This window comes from Vipera berus (assembly GCF_964194415.1).
Source record: "Vipera berus genome assembly, chromosome: 7".
Classification (NCBI taxonomy): domain Eukaryota; kingdom Metazoa; phylum Chordata; class Lepidosauria; order Squamata; family Viperidae; genus Vipera; species Vipera berus.
In genome coordinates this window covers 68,686-89,753 of record NC_138209.1, presented here as the reverse complement: position 1 = coordinate 89,753, position 21,068 = coordinate 68,686, and the positions used below count along the sequence as shown (strand labels likewise).

The 21,068-nt window shown below is 59.1% G+C and overlaps 2 protein-coding genes and 1 long non-coding RNA gene across 7 annotated transcripts; 2 read left to right on the top strand and 1 right to left on the bottom strand.

The window, feature by feature from the left end:
• Positions 1–18: 18 nt before the first annotated feature.
• HTRA2 (HtrA serine peptidase 2) lies at positions 19–3,229 on the top strand. Its single transcript, XM_081333042.1, has 8 exons — positions 19–378; positions 471–675; positions 797–991; positions 1,170–1,202; positions 1,418–1,526; positions 1,757–1,826; positions 2,172–2,267; positions 2,362–3,229. The coding sequence occupies exons 1-8, from the start codon at positions 32–34 to the stop codon at positions 2,525–2,527; spliced, it is 1,221 nt and encodes a 406-aa protein (XP_081189168.1). The 5' UTR covers positions 19–31; the 3' UTR covers positions 2,528–3,229.
• Positions 3,230–3,739: 510 nt separating this feature from the next.
• Positions 3,740–18,327, bottom strand: LOXL3 (lysyl oxidase like 3; the record flags this gene model as incomplete). Of its 4 annotated transcripts, XM_081332921.1 has the most annotated exons (14): positions 3,740–4,188; positions 4,293–4,404; positions 4,715–4,851; positions 4,994–5,109; positions 5,201–5,444; positions 5,623–5,782; positions 6,186–6,359; positions 7,059–7,213; positions 7,418–7,598; positions 7,709–7,928; positions 10,350–10,561; positions 12,593–12,756; positions 13,074–13,391; positions 18,258–18,327. In XM_081332921.1, the coding sequence occupies 14 exons, from the start codon at positions 18,325–18,327 to the stop codon at positions 4,115–4,117; spliced, it is 2,337 nt and encodes a 778-aa protein (XP_081189047.1). In that variant the 3' UTR covers positions 3,740–4,114. The 4 variants fall into 4 exon arrangements, with proteins under 4 accessions (XP_081189047.1, XP_081189050.1, XP_081189048.1 ...); XM_081332924.1 differs by lacking the exon at positions 18,258–18,327 and having other exon boundaries at positions 7,709–7,979; positions 13,074–13,436; XM_081332922.1 differs by lacking the exon at positions 18,258–18,327 and having other exon boundaries at positions 7,418–7,595; positions 13,074–13,436.
• On the top strand, positions 6,417–12,009 carry LOC308671013. Of its 2 annotated transcripts, none has more exons than XR_014027133.1 (4): positions 6,417–6,681; positions 9,202–9,350; positions 9,978–10,196; positions 11,321–12,009. It is a non-coding gene; the product is annotated as an uncharacterized lncRNA (long non-coding RNA). The 2 variants fall into 2 exon arrangements; XR_014027134.1 differs by lacking the exon at positions 6,417–6,681 and adding an exon at positions 8,640–8,853.
• Positions 18,328–21,068: the final 2,741 nt, after the last annotated feature.

The window sequence follows — 21,068 nt, the reverse complement described above, 5'->3', positions numbered from 1 at the left end:
CGGCCTGCCCCGCGGCTGCGCCCGGCGAGCGATGGCGGCGAGGCTGGCGGCGGCGGCGGCGCTGCGGGCCATCCCCGGTCGGCGCGGGGCGGCGGCGGCTCCTCTCGGGGCGTCCGGGGGCGGCCCGCGCGGAGAGCGGCGCTCGCCTTTCCGGTCCCGGCGGTGGGCGGCGGCGGCGGCGGCGGGCGGGGCGGCGGCGGGGGCGGCGCTGGGGCTGCTGCTGAGCGGGGCGGGCGGCCAGGAGCGCCCGCGGCTGCCGGTCCTGAGCGCCGCCGTGCCGGCCCCCCCGCCGCGCTCCCCGCGCAGCACCTACAACTTCATCGCGGACGTGGTGGAGCAGACGGCGCCGGCGCTGGTCTACATCGAGATCCTGGGCAGGTGGGCGCCGCGGGGGGGGCGGGGGGGCGGGCGCCGCGGGGGGGGCGGGCGGGGGGGGCGAGCGCCGCTCTTTCCTGCTGCTCCCCCCGCAGGCACCCCTTCTCGGGCCGGGAGGTGCCCATCTCCAACGGGTCGGGCTTCGTGGTGTCGGCGGACGGCCTGGTGGTGACCAACGCGCACGTGGTGGCCAACCGGCGGCGGGTGCGGGTGCGGCTGGCCAGCGGGGAGCTCTACGACGCGGTGGTGCGGCAGGTGGACCAGGTGGCCGACATCGCCACCCTGAAGATCAGCCCCAAGGTGGCCCTCCCGCCTGCCCCGGGGAGAGGGCGGGGGGCGGGGGGGCTGGCCGTGGGGAAAGCGGCTCCCGGGTCGGAGGGCGGCCGGACTCCGGCGCTGAGGCGGCTCTCCTCCCGCGTAGCACCCGCTGCCGACGCTGCGCCTGGGCCGCTCCTCCGAGGTGCGGCAGGGGGAGTTCGTGGTGGCCATGGGCAGCCCCTTCGCCCTGCAGAACACCATCACCTCGGGCATCGTCAGCTCGGCCCAGCGCGGAGGCCGGGAGCTCGGCTTGGCGTCCTCCGACATGGAGTACATCCAGACGGACGCCGCCATCGACGTAAGCTCCCCGGGAGGGGGGAGGAATGGAATAAGGGCGGGTCTGCGCGGAGTCGTGCGTATAAGTTTCACAAAAAGTAAACGTTAGATGGGCGGCCGTTATTATTACTATTATTTTAAAAATAGAAGGGGTCTGAAGAAGCTGCTGCTTTGGCTGACCCGTATCTTCTCCTTTGCAGTTTGGGAACTCCGGGGGCCCTCTGGTCAACCTGGTAAGCTTACGGGTGGGTGGGGTGGAATCTGGGCCTGTGTTGTGTCCGTTTGGGAAGACCAGCTGCCATCCCTGCAGTTTTGGCACTCCTGGAAGAGCCATTGTGCAGGGCCTTTTTTTCCTGGGAGGGGGCAAAATGACCGTTTGTTGCACAAGATGGTTCCTTTCCTGCTGCCTGCCCCAATTGTGACTGACCAGATCTTTCTCATCTCTCAGGACGGGGAAGTGATTGGTGTGAACACCATGAAAGTCACGCCCGGGATCTCTTTCGCCATTCCCTCTGACCGTCTGCGAGTCTTCCTGGAGCAGGAGCAGAAGCACAAGGGTGAGAAGCTGCTACAAGGCAGGCGGGGTCTCCGTTGCCTCAATCGGGGGTGAAATCCAGCATTCTGGCCTCATTTCCCTTCCTCCTCGCAGGCACCTCAAATGCTGCCACAGAGCCTCCCCCCCCCGTCCCTCCTTCCCGATTCTTTTGCCCTAGAAGCAGTCCTGGAGACGCTTGAGGCTGGCTGGGGCGGGGGGAGCGGGTCCTTAGAGCTGCCTTTCCTCTTGCAGAGTCCTGGTTCGGGAGCTCCGAGGGCAAGCGCCGCTACATCGGGGTGATGATGCTGACCTTGACTCCCAGGTAGGACCTTTGGCATGACTTGAGCCAATTTTGGGCTGTGTGGAGGACCTCTTGCCCCAACCAGATTCCGGCTGGCAGAGCCGGCTCTTCTCAGCTTATTCCCCCTCCTCGCGTTTGGCCAGAGTTCTGGGCGGCAGCAGCAGGGGCAGTGCAGGCCTGCCCGGGCCGTCCATTCTGTGTCTGTGGGATTGCCCTCCTCCCTCCTGGCTTCGCTGGTGAGGCCAGGCCTGGCTGTCCAGGAAGGGGAGGGAACTGGTGCTGCCTGGAAGGCTGGCCTGGCACACAAACCACGCTGGCCCAGGTGAGGACGGTGCCCTGCGACCTCTCTCTCCGTTCCCTTCCCAGCATCCTGTCAGAGCTGAAAGGGAGGAACCCATCCTTCCCTGATGTCTCCTATGGAGTGCTCATCCACAAAGTCATCGTGGGCTCCCCAGCTCATCAGTGAGTGCTGGACTGGCGGTGGGGTGTGTGTGTGTGTGTGTCTTGGACCACCTTCTGCCCGGCAGGTACCCTCTGCTCTGCTCTTCTCTCACAGGTCGGGTTTGAAACCAGGGGATGTGATAACAGAGATCAACGGGAGGGCCTCCCGACGGGCAGAAGACATCTACGAAGCCGTGCGGACCCAGAGCCGCTTGACTCTGCAGGTCCACCGTGGCTACGAGGTGCTCCTGCTGACCATCACCCCAGAAGTCACAGAATAGGGGGATCAAAGCAGGACTCAGCACACACACCAGCCCCAAAGGCTCTTCCTGCTGAGTCACAAGCAGGCTGGGTCGCTGCTCCCCATGGCAGGGAAATGGATGGGACCTGGCTGGACTGGCACAGAGCCCTTGTTCCTCTGGCGGGCCCCTTCATTCTGCTCCTCTGGAGAAGCAGCAGGGAGCTCAGGGGCCGCTGTCTTCAGGAGCCTTTAGTGGAGAACCTGCGTCTCTCCGGCCTTTAGAATCTAAGGCTGCCCCTGGACACGCTTATGCTACCCCTGGCTGGACGATGGGCAAGCAGGAGATGTTGCCGGGGCGATGTTTCCTGGACTGCAGCCTCTGCCTTGGGTGGAGGGGGGGCACTCTGCACGAGGTATTCTTAAGCCCTGTAATCCAGGCGTTTGGGACCCCGTTGGGCCCGTCCTTGAGAAGGTGACGGGAAGTTTTGCCCTGCGTGCCAGAGAAGCCCGAGCCCCTTTCTACGGGCTCTGAAAGAGAAGCTGGGGAGCCTCAACCGAGAGCAGCAGCTCTGCGGCCAGAAGGATGCCGTGCTTTGCGCCAGCCTATCCCATCCGCAGAGACTTCCTCCGGGCTGGGGATGTTGGGAGCCGGAGTCCAGCAGTTGTGGCAGCTGTGAATTTGGAAAACCTGATGTAAGGATTGGGAGTGCGTGGCTGAAGTCAATTACATCTTCCAAGCCAGCAGCGTTTCTGTTTTCCCTCCGGCGCTGTTCCTTATAAGGCCTCTGACTGGGCCTCCCTTCGGCTGAGCTGCTGTTAGGGGGCAGGAGCTGCTGTGCCCTTCTGGCATTGGGGCTCCTGGGGAATCCTCTGAGCTGCAGGAAGCCAGAGAGATTGAATCCTGGGACTTGAAGGGCTGGGAGTGGTGAGGTCCCAAACCTCTCCACCTACTAAGGCTTTCCTTCCAAATCCTGCACTGCGGAGTTTCTGCCTTGGCTAAGCCAGACAGACGGAGGGGGGAGCTTTTGTGGAGGGGGGGGCTGCGTGCAGGCTTCCTGCAGTGCTAACTCTCCTAGGTTCCTGTGGGTCATTCAGTCATTCAGGGGAAGTGGGGTGCGAGAGAGAGCTTTTCTCCCCCGTGGCAGCCAGGAAGCGCCTCTGTTTCCCACAGGGCTGCCCCATTCTGCTACACAGGCTTGGGGCAGGATGGAGCAAACACCTCCCTCTCCCCAACACTGAGTCAGCACACAGCTGGGGACACAGACAATTAACTTTATATAGGAAGGCCCAGGCCCGCCCCAGTGCAGGCGGCCCGGATAAAGCGGAGGTGCCCCCTTCCCAGCTAGGTGCAGGAGCAGCTATCCCGGGAGGCCTGCAGCGCCTCTTGTGGTCAGAGAAGGAACAGTACTGAGAGGAATGCCAGGGTGGGAGGGGCGGCATTCTGGTGCTGGCTGAGCAGGCAGGTAACAGGTGGCGCCTTTCAGCTGCCCAGGAGTTACTCCTGCCTGACGTCAAGACAACTGCTGAATTGCTGGCTGGGGGATTGGAGGTATCCAGCGCTCTTGCCCGCTGCTGTGCCACTGGTGCCACCTGCCCGCCTTGCGCCCAGGAGGAGGGCAGCTGCCGCCTATACAACCTGGTTGTTCCTCTGTCCTGGATACTGTTCGGAGAATCCGTTGGCCTCGTTGCTCAGGGCATCACCTGTGGCAAGGCATTTGAAAAGGGCTGAACTGCTTTGGCACGAGAGGCCCCAAAGAGCCTGCTGCCAGGTCACCCCCTCTGCACCCCCCCAGGTCCTGCCATACCTATATGGCAGCGATGCACCCAGATCCGGTGGCCGTCATACTTGCAGTTGCATTTCATGGCATTGTTGGTGAAATCGCTTTCGGCCACTTCATACCTGGGGTTGATGACCACCTGGGGAGCAGAAGGTGAGATGGGAGGAGTGCCATATCCGGCAGCTGAAGGTGAGGCCCACAGGGCGGGGGCACCACTGCTGCTGCACAGCGGGACTGGCTTCCCATCCCCCCATCTCTGAGCTGTAGGATGGAAGGCCCAACTCTGCGCTGAGCTCTGCATTGTGGGAATCCCCGCCCCGTGTCCAGCTTTGCAGCTGAGGCCTTGCAGCCTCTGCATTTATACCCCAACCCCACTCCATGCCCAAATTCCCGACACTGCTGACTGAGACCACCGAAGGCCTCAGCCGCCTGTTCTCGCCATGCCTCACCTGCAGGATGTAGTTCCCAGCTTTGACATCTGTGATGTCAATCCACTGGCAGTCAATATCATGCCTGTAGAGGTCCCAGCAGCCCACCGTGATCCCCTGCTCTCCGAAGTTGGCACATTCGTAGCGTTTGCCCACCTCTGCCCAAAGGAGGGAGGGAGGGAGAGAAGGAAGGCTGGATCGGGCCTTGCAGGCAGGGAAGGCCTCACCTGCAGATCTAGAGGTGGACGTGGCTGGACACCTGGCTCTGCTGGATGGCCCTGCCCACTCAGGGTTGCCTACCTTCTTCGCATTCTGTGTCCTCCAGGCAGAAGCTGGCTTTGTGCCCTTCGGCCACTCTGGTTCCATTGAGTGTCAGGAGGTCGTAGTGTGTGAAAACATCCATGCTGTGGTAGTGCCTGAAACGGGAGGGCCAGGAGCATGAGAGCCCCTGTGCTGGTGAGGGGGAATGGGGGGATTTCACCGGGCTGTGCCCCTCCTCGCCCTCACCCGTGGCACTCGTGCCAGACCCAGGAGTGGCGTCCCGCCTTGGGGCGAAAGTCGGCCCGGCCGTTGTTGTGGATCTGGGAGGAGAAGCGCAGCAGCCGGCGGTGTCCGTAAGGCCAGTTGGCGCTGCGGGCAGTGCTGGACAGGCAGTTCTCCTCCGCTGCGCAGTAGAGCATGTGCAGAGGGCGATCTTCGATGTACGCTGTCTCTTGCACCAGTGCCGCATGGAGTAGCAGATCTGAGGCAGCTGTGAGAATGGAAGGAGGTGAGAGCTGAGGGGTCTCTCCAGGAGGGGCCCTGGATTTCTGCCCTTCCCTGAAGACCTGCCGGCGTGACAGGAGAGGGGCTTTGACTTGTGGTGCTGGACTCTGGCCAGACCAGGAAATTCGGTATAAGGACCCCCAGGGCTCCCCAGACCCTCTTACTCTCAGAGCAGATGACGCCAGCAGCAAAACGGGTCTCTGTCTTCCGGCAGGAAACTCTGCTGTCGTGCTGGCAGTGGCTCAGCGCCATCTCGTGCCCAGCACACCTCACGCCACTCAGCACCATTTCAGTCACGTTGCTGGTGTCCCAGTACCAGGTTTCCTTGGAGACCGTGCAGGAGGAAGGCGATTGGAATGCTCGGTCAGCCCAGCCCGAAGCAGGAGCCTGGCTTGCCTGGGCCTCCAATGGGAGCACCCCGTCCCCAGCCGCCCCCTCCAGCCCAGAAGAGCTAGGGTGGAGCAGGCCTGAACTCCGGCATCTGCCGTCCAGGATAACATGGTGCCCCTAGGCAACCAGCCCTCCTGTCTAGCCTCCAATGGCCTTCCGTTAATTTCACATTATGGGAACTGTTACCACGCCCCACCCTTCAGGCCAGCTGTTGCTACCCACGTGTGTGGGGCCCACGTGTGGCATGGCTCAGGCCTATCGGTGAATCCTGCACGGGGAAGAGGTGCCCGTCCTCCCTCCCAGCAGCCAAGCTTGACCTCAACAGTTAGTGACCTACTTGCAAGCCATGGTTGGCGTAGCCCAGGCCCAGCTGGCGGCAAGCCACCATCGCTTCGAGGGTCCCCCAGCCTTCTCCGCAGATCAGCCCCCACTGGCGGGCACGGTTGCCCCTAGCCGCCATGGCCACTTCGACCCGGCCCTCGAAACGGCTCCGGCCCCCACTTAGGCGGATCTGTGGAGAAAGGCCTGAGCCAGGGAGGCGGGCCAGCTGCTTCCCCGGGGAGTCTGTTGCTGCCCCTCCATCTACTGGCAGTAGGAAGGCTCTCCGGCTGCTGGATTGCCCCCCCTTCCTTTGGCTTTCCCAAGCTGCCTCCTTTGCAACTTTGAATCTTCCAGAGACTTCCTTTCGGGGTGGGGGAGGAAGGACGGACCACCCATGCATATGGCACCTCTTTCTTGAGGCTGGATCCAGCCCTGCTTCCCAGAGAGGGATGGCAAAAGCTTTGGATGGCAAGGATGGCACAGGGACACCAGACTGGGATCCTGGTCCAAAGGTAAAAGGGGAGGGCAATGGTGGGGCACTGCAGAGCTGGGAGTGGGGAGAGTTCCTGGGGTACGCTGGGGAGAGATCAGACAAGTAGCAGCCACACTTTAGGAGAGGACCAGCCAGGGTGGCTCCTTCCAAGAAAGCTGTGGAGCTGACTGTGTGCAACCATATGCAGATGGCTGCAGAGTGCCGAGGATGGGTGCCGGGGGTCCTTTTGCTTTCCGCTGAGTGGGTCGGGTGGCTGCTCAGATGAGGCACTTACGACAAGCCTGCTAGGGGGCCCTCAGGAGCTGCGGAAGCCTTGCCCCAACTGGCTCTGCCTCCAAGGCCTTGGCTGGCCAGGAGACCCTCCACCCGCCCCCTCCGCCTCCCTGCCCAGCCAACCGTGGTCTCGTGGGCCATGTAAGGCACGTTGCAGCGGACCCCCGCATCCTCCGAGTGCCTGCAGTCCTGTTGGGTGATGTTCTTGTGCGGGCAGCTCCAGAGAGACTTCTCAGAGCCCAGGCACTGGACCTCGCTCAGGTGGATTTGGCCCATCCCTGCCCAGAGAGGGGGAAGTCAAGAACAGCCTTCTTCCCACTGATCCCACCTCAGCTGCTACGTCCCGGCTCCTAGCAGGGGCTGCCTGGAAGGAGGCCAAAAGGATACTCGGCCCCACCGGAGAAGCTCGCCTTGGAATAAGCCCACTGTGAATAAGTTGCTGGTGGTGGAACAGGACGGTCTGGCTGGTACCCCCCTCTCACCTTGGCCCATGCGTGCTCCTGCCAGGGCTTCCTTGGCACTGCCAAAGCCCAGCTCACGGCAGACCACGCTGGCTGACAGCAGGTTCCAGCGGTTGTCACAGACGGTGCCCCACTCGCCATTCTTCAGCACCTCGACCCGGCCCTCGCCAACCTTGTCCCCCCCTTTCAGCCGGACCCGCTGCTGTGGGGGAGCACAGGGAGGGTCTGCATCAGGGGCTTTTGTGTCCAGCCCACCTTCTCCCGAGGCATCCTGGGTGCCAATGACCTCACCCGACCCTCCCCTTTGCTCACCTGTCGCTGTGGCTGCTGCCCCCGCCTCTTCTTCTGGGCATTTCCTCCAGCAAAGAGGGGGCCTGGCACACAACTCACCACAGCTGGCATGCCACCCTTGCAGGCCCCTGTGACGTTGCCCTTGTAGAACTCGAAGGAGCAGGTGGAAAGATGCACCTCGTGCCCAGCACAAGTGACCGAGCGCAGGCGGTACTGGTGCTGCTGCCGCTGCAGGTAGAGCCTGCAGGAAAAGGACCAAGGAGTTGTGTGAGCTTTGCCATTTTGGACAGACCTCTCAGCCTCCTGCCCCTCTGTAGTGCGTGGGGGGGGGGAATGGAGAACCACTGCTGGTCCTTCTACAGCTGGGAAAAGGCTTGCTGGCACCACCAAGTGCTCACCTGCTCAGGCTTAGTTGCCCGCTGATGCCCTACAGACCACCCTTCAGTTTCCTTGGGGTCGGGGTCGGCAACCCCCAGGGAAACCAAAATGCAGCCATTCTCCCACCAGCACCCAGGACATCAGCACTTGGCCACCAGCATCAGACATCAGCAGGCCGGCCTGACGTGAGTGAAACCCATGGCTGCCCTCCAAGCCCAGGAAATGCCACGGCCTGCTCTGGCGTCCGAGGGGCTGCTGAGCCACTCACCAGCTTTGAAAGCTCCAAGGGGGCGAACGGCCACTTGTCTTTGCTCCTTCGCGACAAGTCATGGCCAGGGCAGAGGGCGCCTTGTGCAACCCGCACAGCTCTAGCCAAAAATCTGGCTACCACTTCCCGGCACGCTGCATGATTGGCATGGAGAAAACCAACAAATCGGCCAGGCTGCTCCAGAGAAGGCCGAAGTGCTGCTCCAGTAAGCAAACTGCGAGGGGGGGGCTGGGAAGCTTGAGAACCAGTTCTCGGTTCAAACCACCTGAGTGGCGGCCACCAGCAGCCCCAGAGCGGCCTGTCGAGTGGGGCAAAATAAGGCCAGCTTCTGGAAGTCCAGCTCCTCAGCTCTACGGACATCTGGGAGCTGCCTGGTTCCTGGAAAGCCGCCAGTGCTTTGGCCTGTTGCCTTGCTTTGCAGGGGGAGAGGCAGACAACGGAAGAGCCTTCTCGCAGCCCTTCCGCCTGGCCAAGGAGCTCCTTTTCCCCCCAAGGAGGACGGAGGCCGTTGTCCTTGCCAGTGAGTCACCGGTCAAACTTCCTTGGGCGGGATGGAGCACACTGGCGCTCTGTTTAAGGCGGCTGCCAGACGGCCACCTCAGGGCCTCCGGCTGCTTTTGCACGGAGAGAAAGGCCTCCACACATGTTCTGGCATTGGGAAAAGACTGGGGGTGTCTCTTCCAAGGACCACAGAAGCCTTTCTGAAGGGCTTCTGTTGCAGCTCCCAGTTTGCCTTTGAATAAAACTGGCTGGTTCGTAAAAGAGGTTTCCGGACACCTCCAGGTTTGGGGCTACCGTAGACAAACATGGCTCTCTTCCTACAAGGGTGTCCCAGTCCGGAAGCACATTCACACAGCCTGCTTTTCAGATCATCCCAGAGGGGCTCTGGATGCCCCTGGGTGCAGCAGAAAACACTACGCAACCCCTCTGGAACAGTTGGTGTGTCCACCAGTATCGCCTTAAGACGTCAAGGACATCGTCACCCACCCCCCACTGGAGTCAGTTGACCTCAAGAAGGTAGGATCAAATGGCGACCTTCCCCCCTCGGGGCCTCCTGGTTCCAGGCTCCCAGGGAACGCAGAGAGCGGGGAGGATGTTGAAGCGAGGGCTGAGGAGCCCACCGTAGGGGAGGCTTTGACCGAGCAGTGGTTTGGACTGGATGGCATCACAGACCCCTCCCCATTCTGCAGCACTAGCTCTCTGCTCTGCCCATTCGTCAGGAGGAGCAATCCCTGTTCAGGCCCCTGGGCCAAGAGGGCGGCCTGGGTGCTCCTGGGCCAGAGTGAGCAGAGCTATCCCGGCCTGGGGAGGTCTCGGCAAGAGGCCTTTTGCTCTCCAGGAGCCCACCCCTCAGGGAGGCCAGAGAGGCAACCCGCGCAGCCAGGAGTGAGTAGAGCCAGCCAGGCGTGCCATGGACCTCACGCCCACAAGCCTGTTTGGGGGAGCACCAAGTGATGCTGTGGGATGAAGTTGCCTCTTTCACAGCTGGATTTGCCACCCCGGCCAGGAGGTGGACGGCCAGGGCCGCCTGCTGTAGGTTGGGTTGGCTTTCTTGTTTGAACTGCCCGGAGACGGGAAGGCCACAGAGCCCCTTCAGGGAGGGAGCCCTGCCCGTGTCCCAGGCAGCCCCTTCCTGTCTTCCAGATCTGCCTCTGCACAGTTTCCAGGCAAGGCTCAGCCAAGCCCAATTGGTGGTGGTACCAACTGAATGGGCTCCTTTGCTTTTGTCACTGACCGGCAGCCCCATGGCAGTGGCTGCCTTTATGGACTCCTCAGCAGGCCCCTCTTTTCCCAGGGCGCAGAGTGAGGGGTGTGGCGCCTCCTTCCCACTGTTTTCCAGTAAACCAAGTTGCTGCGTGACAGGTGAGCGGCGCAAGGTACCCAGCACGGGAAGGTCACCCCGGGACAGCCTCCCCTGCAGAAAACAGGGAGGGGGCACACGGTGCCTTTTGAAGGCTTCCACCTTCCCTACAGCCCTGCTTGAATCAAGCTGAGCAAGGAAGCCTGTGGGCTCACTTGTAGAAATTGCGGTTGGCCTTCCTCTCGGCCGGAAAGCCCAGCATCCCGCAAACCACACGGCTTTCCTGGCCGCCCCAGTTCTCGTCACATATCTGGGCCCAGCTGCTCTTGTGGCGGACTTCCACGATGCCCTCCGTGATGGGCAGCGAGCGCTTGGCCTGAGACACCACTGGACGCAGGCGCAGCTCCTCCACCTGGTTCTGCTCTGCCTAGAGAGGGGGAGAAGATGTTGCTCAGGTTGGCACACTCATTCCTGGGGCCCCTCCAGTCTGTACAGCCAGAGCGACTGGACAATATTCTCTCTCTCTTCCGCCAGGTCCACTGGGGAGGAATTGGCCCCACCCCTCCTACACAAGCTTTCCTTCCCTGCACTTAGCTTCATGGCCCCGGGCTCCCCACTTTCTCTCCCTTTCTCCCTCCCCCCAATTGTTAAGTTGCTGCTATATTTAGGGAGCAGAGAAGAAATTCTCTGGATAGAAGGAAAGAGGGTGCGGGAGCTGCTTGAAGCTGCAATGAATCACTAGGGCCAGAAAAATGTGTAGTGTTACACAAGGAGAAAGGTAAAAATGGATGCTGGGTGGAATGAGGATTTGAAAGAGGCTGTAGGAAATACACCCAAGAGAGCAATTCATGTAAGAGGGAAAGAAAATAAGTTTGATATTAATACCCGGAAAGATGTTGGAACTAATAATTAGGCAGGCCATTTGTAAGAAATGCCACATCTACTGGACCTTAGCAGCTCATGTGCAGTGAATCCCAACCCTTTCTTCGACAAAGTAAGTAGTGGAAAGGGGGAATGCTACTGTTATAATTTACCTTGATGTCAGGAAGGCTTTTGACAAGATTCCATGTGACATTTTAGGGGGGAAAAACCCTTATACTGTTTGGATGGCACTATAGTATAAGCTAGGTGGTGGTGGGGGGAAGCGGGCCAGCTCATGTTCAAACCTTCCATTCCATATTTCCAGGATCTCGATCCCAGGAGGCAGTGAGAAAGGAGGCTTCCAAGAGCCCTTTTAGAGTCAGGCCCACCTTTCAAAAGACCTGCCTCTTCCGTTGGTGGGCATCACCCAAAACAAGCCCACCTCTCAGTTCCTGGGCCAAGAACTATCACCCACCTGCACTTCAGTTTGTTGGCCCACATTTGGCCATTGCTGCCTGCAAACAACTGGCAAGCATCTCCTTGTGAAAACAGGAGCCACATGCAGGAGACCTGCCCTCTGCCTGCCAAAAGGTGCTGTTGATTTTTCCTAGTCCCAGGGGACGGACACTGAAGCGCCAGGGATTGCATGCAGCCCATCCCTGGACCCTGAGGGTCACATGGCAGCATGTTATTCTTGCTTGTGAACAACTACAGGAAATGGAAATCAGGCTGCAGATAAAGATCAGGTGGTGCTCAACCTTTCTCTTCCACGGTTGGTCTTGGGGTGGTTGTGAAACAACAAGTGGCTATTTGGGAAAAGAAACTGAGACTCAACTCAGACAAGGCAGAGATATTGTGGCCATCTTGGAGTAGCCTAAGAGTCTCCATCTTCTGAAGGGCAAAAAGGCACATCTGAGACAATGTGAAGGTTGGGCTGATCAAAACACATAATGCTAAACTCTAATTAGTGGAACAAACTATCTTGCCTGGGCTTACTCAACACAATAAACCAGAAGTGAAGAAACTTCATTTTGATTTGCATGTTGATTAGCCTCACGTATGCTAACTAAGGAAACGCAGGGGATGGTGCCTCCATGTGATTCTGACCAGGGCCTCTGTTTGGGCACAGGAAGGGCCCATCTATCTCCCCTCGAGACAGCACCAGCAGCCCAAAGAAGAAGGTTCTGCTAGGAAGAGGGTCTTCCAAAAGATCTTGAGAGCTTCTACAAAGGCAGCTCACTTAACCTCCCAGTCTTAGCTTAATAATGGTCTTTTTGTGCCCCAAAGCCTTGAGAGACCTCATTGCCTGAAGGACCACCTCAGACATCCTGCACTCTAGGATCAGCAGCTGCGGTAACAGCCGATGCGGGTGGGACTTCTGGCCTCCTGGCCGTGACTTCTCCCGCAGGCCTCTGAAAGGCCTTCCAGGGTCTCCCTGGATGGCCAGATCCCTGAAACGTTTGGGGCGCAATGACAGAAGGAGCATCATTGTGTTGACTGCTGCCCCGTATCGGTCCGATGTTCCTTCTGTGGTTCTTACGACTCTCCCTCTGACTCGCTGCGCCCCTCCACAGGTGCGTCTTCTGGGCCAGCTCACCTCAATCACATTGGAGTCAGTGAAGCCAGGGATGCGCTCGTCTTTGCAGATGACACCCGCGTCCTCCTCATGGGAGCAGTCGCTGTTGCCCCAGCCCCGCGACCGGCACTCTGCGATGCTCTTCTCATGGCCACCGCAGCTGACGTTGTCCAGCCAGATGCGCCCTGTGGAGTAACCACCAGAGAACTCAGGACTGGGACAGGCCAGGAGGCAATCTGGCAGTCAGAAGCACCGGGAGCCAATGTGCCAGACCTTTAGGAACACCATTGCACAGGGGATGTGCTTTGCACATGCTTAAAGGCACGCTTGTTACTTCAGGTAGGGCTTTCGGCATGCTTCAGGGCTGAGCCCTGGAGTTTGGGATAAGTGGTGCATCCCTATCCTACAATGACCCACCAGCTCCAGCCCCAGTGCCCAGGATCAGGCAGATCTGCCCTTGGGGGGGTGGTTGGGGGGGGACCCCTTTCCCAGTGATGCTCACCAACACCTTTGCCGTATTTCGCACTGTGAGTCCAGCCCGTGGCAGCCACAAAGCCCAGATGCCGGCAGAGAACGTGGGCATTGGCCAGCGTGAAGTCGTCATCACAGATGGTGCCCCATTCTTGGTCGTAGAGAACCTCAATGCGCCCCTCATTGTGCTTACGGGGATAGCCGGCCAGTCGGAAGTGTAGGGTGGGCGATGGTGGGCTCTGCCTGGTGGGGGCTCGGCTGGGTGGCTGGGCCAGAGTCATCCACAGCCAGGGGCCAAAGAGGAAGCCCAGCAGCGGCCGCTGAACAAGCATTTTCCGTGGGCCAGGGCCTGTGTGGGACGGGAGATTAGTGCCCATGGTTGGCTGAGAGCAAGGACGCCTGCCCAGGCCTCTCGGCCTCGCCCTCCACACAGCAACTTTCAGTCTGACTGGGTGAGTCTTTCTGGAAACAGTTTGGCCATTCTCCCAGCACTGCCTGTTGGAAAATCTCACATTAAGGGTGGGACAAGTTGTCTTCCCCCCCCCATCTGAGACAACTGCCTGGTCCTTCTGTAGTGCCAAGACCGGCTGTGGGGCAGCCACAGTGGCAGCCTAAGATACTTTCCCCCTGCTCTGATTGTGACCAGAGCTCTTGTAGGACTTTAGGACTGGCCAGGACTGCTCCCTTCCTTCTGGGACCTGGGGAGACCCAGCCTCCCTTCCTTCTGGAGGGAGTCCCACTTCAGTGGCATATTCCCAGATCATCCTGCACCACCTTCGGTGCCTCAGGAAGTATCCCTTTCTGGCATCGTCCTGGGACAAACAGCCCCCCCCCAAGTCCCCCTGGTTGTCCTAGGGGAGTCTGAATCCAATCCTGCCTCTGGCAAAAGGCCTCAGGTGGGGAGCCAGGAAAGCCTGCAAGTCTCAAGGCCGACCAGCTTCCACTCTTGCCTGAGCTGCTCTGCTGGGAAGGAAGGCCGGCCGGCTGGCCAGTTGCTATCACCCTTCAGCGCTTCATTTTAGCCCTGTCGCCTTGCCAGGGGCAGCAGCCAGACCCGTCTTGCTTCTGGCTCTGAGCCTGCAAAAGAGAGGGTTGCCCCCCGACAGGAGAGCAGGCATGCGGTTCCCTTCCAAGAGCAGCAAATCCTCTGATGGTCCCTGGGGGGGAGGTCCCCAGAGGCTGCCTCCTCTGCCCCCCATCCCCTTCTCCCGTGGCACAAAGGGCACCCCCATCGTTCAGCATCGCCTTTAGAAATGGAGTGGTCAATCTTGAGGCCATACTGGCTCTGGGATGGCCTGTAGCCCTGTTCCTCTGCTGATGGGGGACATGAACAAGTGGGGGCACCCGAGGGGCTGCTCAGGGAAGCGGCCTGACCTCCCTGCTGGCAATGCCACTGCTCAGACCCCAATTGCCTGACTGGGTTGCCCTGAAAAGAGGCTTTGAGGCAGGGCGCCGTTTGCCCTTTATGCCGTGACTGCCCCCCCTGCCTTCCCCCTCTTGGTTGGTGCCGGGTTTCAGAGCCCCCTCCGACTTGCCACCTTCTCCCCCCTCGCCCAGGGCGCTCTGGATGTGGCTTCACTGGGGAGGGGGCTCCGTACACAAGGCTCAGAAGCATCGCTGATCCGTGTTGCAATTTTGTCTATTGTTTCTTTCTGGGCTCCTGCTGCTGCTCTCTGGCTCCAGGGAGCAAGCGTGGCTAGCCGGGCATTCCCTGCAGAGTGGCTGCCCTCCTCTTTCAGACCCCGGCTGCCCAGGGGCCTCCCATGGGGGTCTGATTGTCCAGGGTTTACCCATGCCCCCCCTTTATTAAGGAAGCCTCTGACGTGCATCTAGGAATGTGGGGGGGAGGCCTTCCCATTGGGTCCATTTGGTCAACTTGTGAGATGCCCAGAGAGCATATCCGAAGAGCCACAGGCGTACCAAGTGGAGTTCTGAACGCTGGAGTCCCGTTCATGCCCAGTTTTCAAAGGATGCTACTCGCACCGCCTGGGTCCTGGGGAAATGGAGCCCTGAGCTGCCGATTGGCCGGAGGGGGTGGGCGTCGCACTCCAGGGCAGAGACAGGAGAAAGGCGGGGCTGCGATTTAAAGGAGGCTGCTTCTATGGCCCTGGTCACTGCTGCCAATTTATTTTTTTTAAAAAGATTTATATGGCTCCCATCAAGCAACTCTGGGCTGCTCACAACAACAATAAAGCCAAGAAACAAACAATCATAAAACAGGAAATCCATAAGCCAGAAACTCTGCATCCAATTTACAAGTTGAGTGGAAAGAGACGTCTCATGGGACAGTCGGCAGGGGGTGACAATGTACGCAAACTTTGTGACACACTTGTAAAATGGGGCAGAATTTGAATACCTGAAAACCCTTTCAGTGGGGGGTGGGGGGTGGCGGGGGTGGCCTTTTGTGAACCTGAGGGTCCAATTCTGCCTAGCTGACTTTCTACTGTCAGGGTGGCTTCAGGATGCAACTGTCCCTGGCAGGCTTGAAAGTGACAATGTGTGGAAGCCAAACGTGGCTTCAGTGCCCTCCTTTGGCCGTCACCCAGAGCCCCAGAGCAGCCTCAGCGCCATCGGAACTGCCTGCTCCTTTTGGAATGGGCCACCGGTGGGGGCTTCTGAGGAAGGGGGTTGGACTGAGGGGCTTCCCACTCTGAATTTCGACATTCTCACCCAACCGAAACACACCAGAACTTGCCCAGGGAGGCCTCCCTCTCGGTCCCCCAAAGGACGGTCACGGTTAAAAGGAAATTGAAACTGAAAACAGAAGGCTAGATTTGTTCCAACAACTTTAAGATTATTTCAAAACTCTGATTTTGAAGTACGGACCAAATTTTAAAATGTTCAGACAGAATAGGAGAGGTTCTGCAGCAGTGGCAAAGCAGAATAGAGGGAACTTTGGATCCTGAACTCTGGCAAAGGCCAGGTGAAAGTAGCACCGCCCAGACCAACCAGATGTTTAGGAGGGGCTTCCTAGATGGGGAGCATCTGCCGGGGATTGGGCAATTAAGTCCTGGAGACCAGCACTTTCCTTGGGCTGTGACTTTGGTCGGCAAGCACAGGCCAGGCAAGAGGGTTGGTGGGAGGGGGAGCGTGGCGCTCCAAGAAGGCTGAGAGTTCCCAGAAGAATGAACAAAGGGGGCAAATGGGGAACTGTCCCAAGGAGGAAAGTGGGTCCAGGGACCGAGTGGAGATTTGTGGTAGAAACTCAAAATGAGAACAGCTAGGAATAAAAGGAATCCCGCGGGGGGGGGGGCAAGAGGGGCGGTGGGAGCAGGCAGCCCTTCTTAACTCCTAGTTAGCCAGTTGGAGTCCAGGCTGGTCCCCCAGGCTGGTCTAGAGCAGGGTAAGAGAGAACGTGGCGAATTTAAACCAATCTGAGTCCCAGGGAATTACATCCCAGCCTATGAACTAGCAGAGGTGATCACAAAACCTCTCTGTATGGTCCTTGAGGAATCTTGGAAAACTGGCAATGTGCCAGCAGGAAAGCAAATGTCAGCCCCACCTTCAAATATGGGCAGAAGAAAGGAACCCATAGACTTGGTAGCTTAATCTTTATGCTAGTAAAAGATTCCAAAATATCTAGAAAGGTTGAGCTGAAATGAATTTAGCAGGGAGAAATGCAAAGTTCTGAAGATGAAAAATGAAAGTCGCAAGTACTAGACCGGGGAGAACTTATTAGGCAAAAGTGCCATCGAGCTGAGCTGACGCAGCAATGCGATGCAGTTGCTAAAATGGCCAAGGTTCTGCAAGGACCGAACAGAGTGTCCACTCCTGGAATATTGAGTCCAGTTTTGGTCAGCACATTACAAAAGACGAGTCCAGATCGTGGGAAGTGGTTCTTCCCTCTACTCTGCTTGGAGTCCCTTGCCCATTCGAAAGGACACCACCACAATCGGACACATTAGAGGAGGGCTACTAGCAGGGTGACGGGTGTTGTGAGGAAGCGGGTATGTCGCCCTTACAGAAAAGTTGCCAAGTTGCCCCTCAGTGGAGGCCTTCAGAAAGCTGCAGGATAGCACTTTAAAGAGACCCCATTTCCTAACACAAAACCAGCCTCTTGACCAGGGAAAATTAAGCAGAGCACCACACAGGATTGGACCTGGTTTCTCATCCCTCCCCTGCATGGCTGTCAGAGAGAGGCTGAGCCTTCCAGAGAGATCAGAGGCCAACTGAAAGGGTTGCCAGGCCGGATGGGACCAAATCCGCAACTTGCTCTTCCGGAGGCGGGGATGGGCTCCGCTGGTTAGCGGGTTTAGTTCTCCCCCCCCCCTTCCATCCGGCCCACATTTGGGGCAGCTCTGTGCTGCCTCCTTCTGCTGCAGTCTGGTTGAGCTACGGGCTAGCCTGGGCCTCTGGCCTTTGCAAGGGAGGCCAGCCCGGAGCCCAGCTTAGGTGGAGGACCAGACAAGGCCACAGCCCTTCCAGAGCCTCCTCTGGGGTGGGGAGGGGACCTGGAGCACTTGACCCAGCATCGGGGGCTTTCTCACTCAGCAGGCTCAGGAAAGCTCCCTCCTTCCTGAAATGAGATGGGCAGGGAAGCCCCCCCCCCCGTGGTTCACTGCCCTCCTCGCGGGGGGTGGGTTGGAGGGTGTGCAGAAGGAGCTCTTCGGCTGACCGACGGCTCCCGTTCCCCACCGCCCCTTTCTTAAAGCCCAGCCGCCGGCCGCCACTTAGATGCCTTCGCTCAGCCAGCGGGCCTTGGAGCCCCCGAGCTCGCCTCACCGCGCCGGCTAACCGGGCGCCCGCTAGGAAGAAGGGGCTGCCGAGCTGAACTGGAACCTCTCCGCTCAGAGGCAGTCTATCTGAGCGGGGCTACCTTTATTCCGGCGGGGGCGTTTCGGAGCGGGGGCTGGACCTGTTCTGGAGCCCAGCGTGCCGCCGCCTCGAAGCACCCTCCCCCTCAACCCAACACCGAAGTTCGGCGGGAAGGGCCGTCGGCTTCGCTCTGCCTCCCACCTTCCACCGGGCAGCGCCCGAAAGCCTTCCGAGGCCGCCCGCGACCCCCGCCAGGTCTCCGGCTGCCTTCGCTACGGAGCTTCCCGCCGAGCTGCATCAAGGCGGAGCTGCCCGGCCTCCCTCGCCGCGCCTGCCCGGCAGCCGAGAAGCGAGAAGGGCCGCCTGTGGTCCGCGCGCCCCAGCCCGCTTCGTCCCGGGGAGAGGCCCGACTCCCCTGCCTGCCCTCCCGCCGCGCCCCAAGGAATCCCCCTCGGCTGACCTGCTCCGTCCAGCCGCTCCGTCCGCCGCTCGCAGGCCGAGACAAGGGCCGCCCCGGCCGGCCTCTTCATCACCCCGCCCCGTCCTGACGGGGCCTGGCCGGGGGCGTCCTGAGAGCGGCGGGTCTAGCCCAGGGCGGGACCGAGCGAGATGCTTTGGGAGCGGCGGTGCTTTCCGACCGCAGCCGGCCCCGAGCGAGGCCCAGGGGGCAGGAGGGTTGGGGAGCCGCCGCGGAGTCGCCAGAGCTGCACGACAAGCGCCCCCCTCCCCCGCAGGGCATCTCTGGAGCTTCTCGGGGTCGTTCCTTGCGCCCAACCCTCGGCTTCCTCCGAGGGCCCCACGGAAAGGTTTTGCGCAGAGGTAAGCAAGATGGGCGCTGGGGCTTGTGCTCCTTCCCAGGGCCCTGAAGGGCAACTCGGCGCCTGCCCTCTCCTCTGGGAGCCAGGCAGGAAAGGCGTGTGTGTTTGTGTGCGCTGGGTGAAACCAGAGCCCACTCTTTGCTGGAACAACCAGCCTGGTGACTTCTTCGCAGGACCACAGAACCTGCAGCCAGAGAGTATTCCAACCCTAGGCATGAAAAGGGGAAATATTATGTTTGGGGACGGTATGCTTGACTACCCTTGGCAGAGCCAGGACTGTGATGGGGCTTCCCTTCATGCCTTGATTACCTTGTGCGTGGAGGGCTGCCATGTGTTGTACGTGGGGCTGCCCTCGAAAGCCTCTTTGAAATGGCAGCCGGTGCTGAGTGTGGGGGCGTGAGCAGCCCTCCACAGCCTTGCATGGGAGCTGCACTAGTTGCCACTTGGCTTCTGGGTGCAATTTGAGCTGCTCACCACAAAGCACTTCATAGCCTGGGACTGAGCTGTTTGTGGGACCCCTGTCTCCCGCGGTCTGTGCCCATCCTATGCACTGACGTGGCTGGCCCTGGTCCCATCGAGTAAGCGTTATCACTCAGTGGGACCCCGGCCTTCCCTGTGGCCGCACCTGCCCTCTGGAGACCTGGGTCTCCCTCAACTTGCCCACTTTCAAGCCATCGTTAAGAACGGCCTATTCCCCAGGCCCTGGGTTGAGGCAGGCGTCTGGCAGCTGGCAAAGCTTTGCATAGTGCAGGACATCTGCTAGCAGCCCCAGGAGAACATAAGCCCTCTCAGGCTAGTCTCTCTGCTGGTGAATCCATAAAAAGATTGAAGAGCAGCAAGACCAAAAGGCAGGCAGGCTGGCTGGCTCTCTCCCATCCATCCATCCATCCATCCATCCATCCATCCAATCCATCCTCTTGATGCAGGGGCATTTTTTTTATAAGGAAGGCACTGGAATTAATACCTTTTGTCAAGCTTGATGAGGCGGTCCATTAACCTCTACATGCTTCTTTCCAAGGGTGCAGGATGTTCCACACCAGCGCCTTCTCTACAGGCTCTGCCCCAAGTCCTTCTGGGTCCAATGTAGCTGATCTGCTTGGGCGGTGGAAGATGTGACATCCCCTCTTTCTGAGCAGTCTCCCACTCGCCTTTGCATCATCCACCGAAGGGGCTGGTGTGAAAACTACCAGGATTACATTTCGTTCACTTCAGCCTTTGCATCTGCCCTTTAGAACCATTTTTTCCTCAGGGGAGCTTAAAACAGGTAAATCAGACTCAGGAAGCAGAACATTAGACCGTAGGACAAGAAAAACCACACACCCCAATTTACACAAAATCTGAATGGCAGCATGACAGAAGTCAACATTATTATTTTAAAGCGTGAGAGAACAAAGTGTATTAACCTGGCCCTGAGCAGAATAAAGTTGGTATCATGGGTGTAGGGGTGTGTGTGTCATTTCAGAAGATGGGGGTGTCACAAAGTGACTCAATCCAGGTAGCCCCACATGAAGGCATCCAGACTGAGGTCCCCCACGATGCTACCAGAGGTATTTATTTGATTTCTCTAGGGGAGGGGGAATGAACCTTGGCTGTTTTATGACTTGTGGACTTCAATACCCAGAATTCCTGAACCAGCCATGGTGATTCAGGAATTCTGGGAGTTGAAGTCCACAAGTCATAAAAGTCAAGGCTCCCTACCCCTGCTCTAGGGGCTCCTCTCAACAAGTCTTCCTTTTAGTCCTGGGGCCCCAAATCCCTGGCATGGGGCCAGAAATGAGGAGCGTATGACCGAGTCGTACTTTCAAAGCGCCCAGGCCCAGTCTGTAAGGGAAGCCTCCAGCCCATTTTCAAAGGCAGATTCCACTTGCAATGAGCTACAATTCCCAGCTGCAGTGATCCACCTATCCAAGGTGACCCCGGGGCACCAGTTCCAAGGGCTGGTGTGGGCCTCTAAGGGTCCATCCCTCCACACCAAGGAAGCAGCAGCAGCCGGAAGTGCCCTCCCCCGCCCAAGAGGCAATGTCTGGAAGGGAAACTTCCCTGCTGCAGCTCCAGCAGTGGGGCCTATTCGGCTCACCCCAAGGAGGTGGCCTTGCAAAGGCCTGTTGGGGGCAGAGGGTGGCCACTCTTTATCGCTGGGATATTATAACCAACTTTAAGCAGAAGAGTGATGGTTCCAGTTCATTTGTCTTGGCATGCTATTGGTTGGTGTTTGTTGGCTTGTGCCTGTGGAGATCGTTGCGCTTTCAGAGGTCAATTGGTTCAGATCAGAGGGGGGATGTTTATTGTTCATAAATGTTGTGCCCCAGGTTTTTTCTGGTAGGCTGCCATGAGTCTGAACGAGTGGGAGGATGATAACTAACCAATGACAGAGTTGAGTCCTGCCCAAGCTGCCAGAACCATCTGCCCAAGAGCCATCCTCAGACAGCAGCCGGGACCCCACTTGAGTCTGG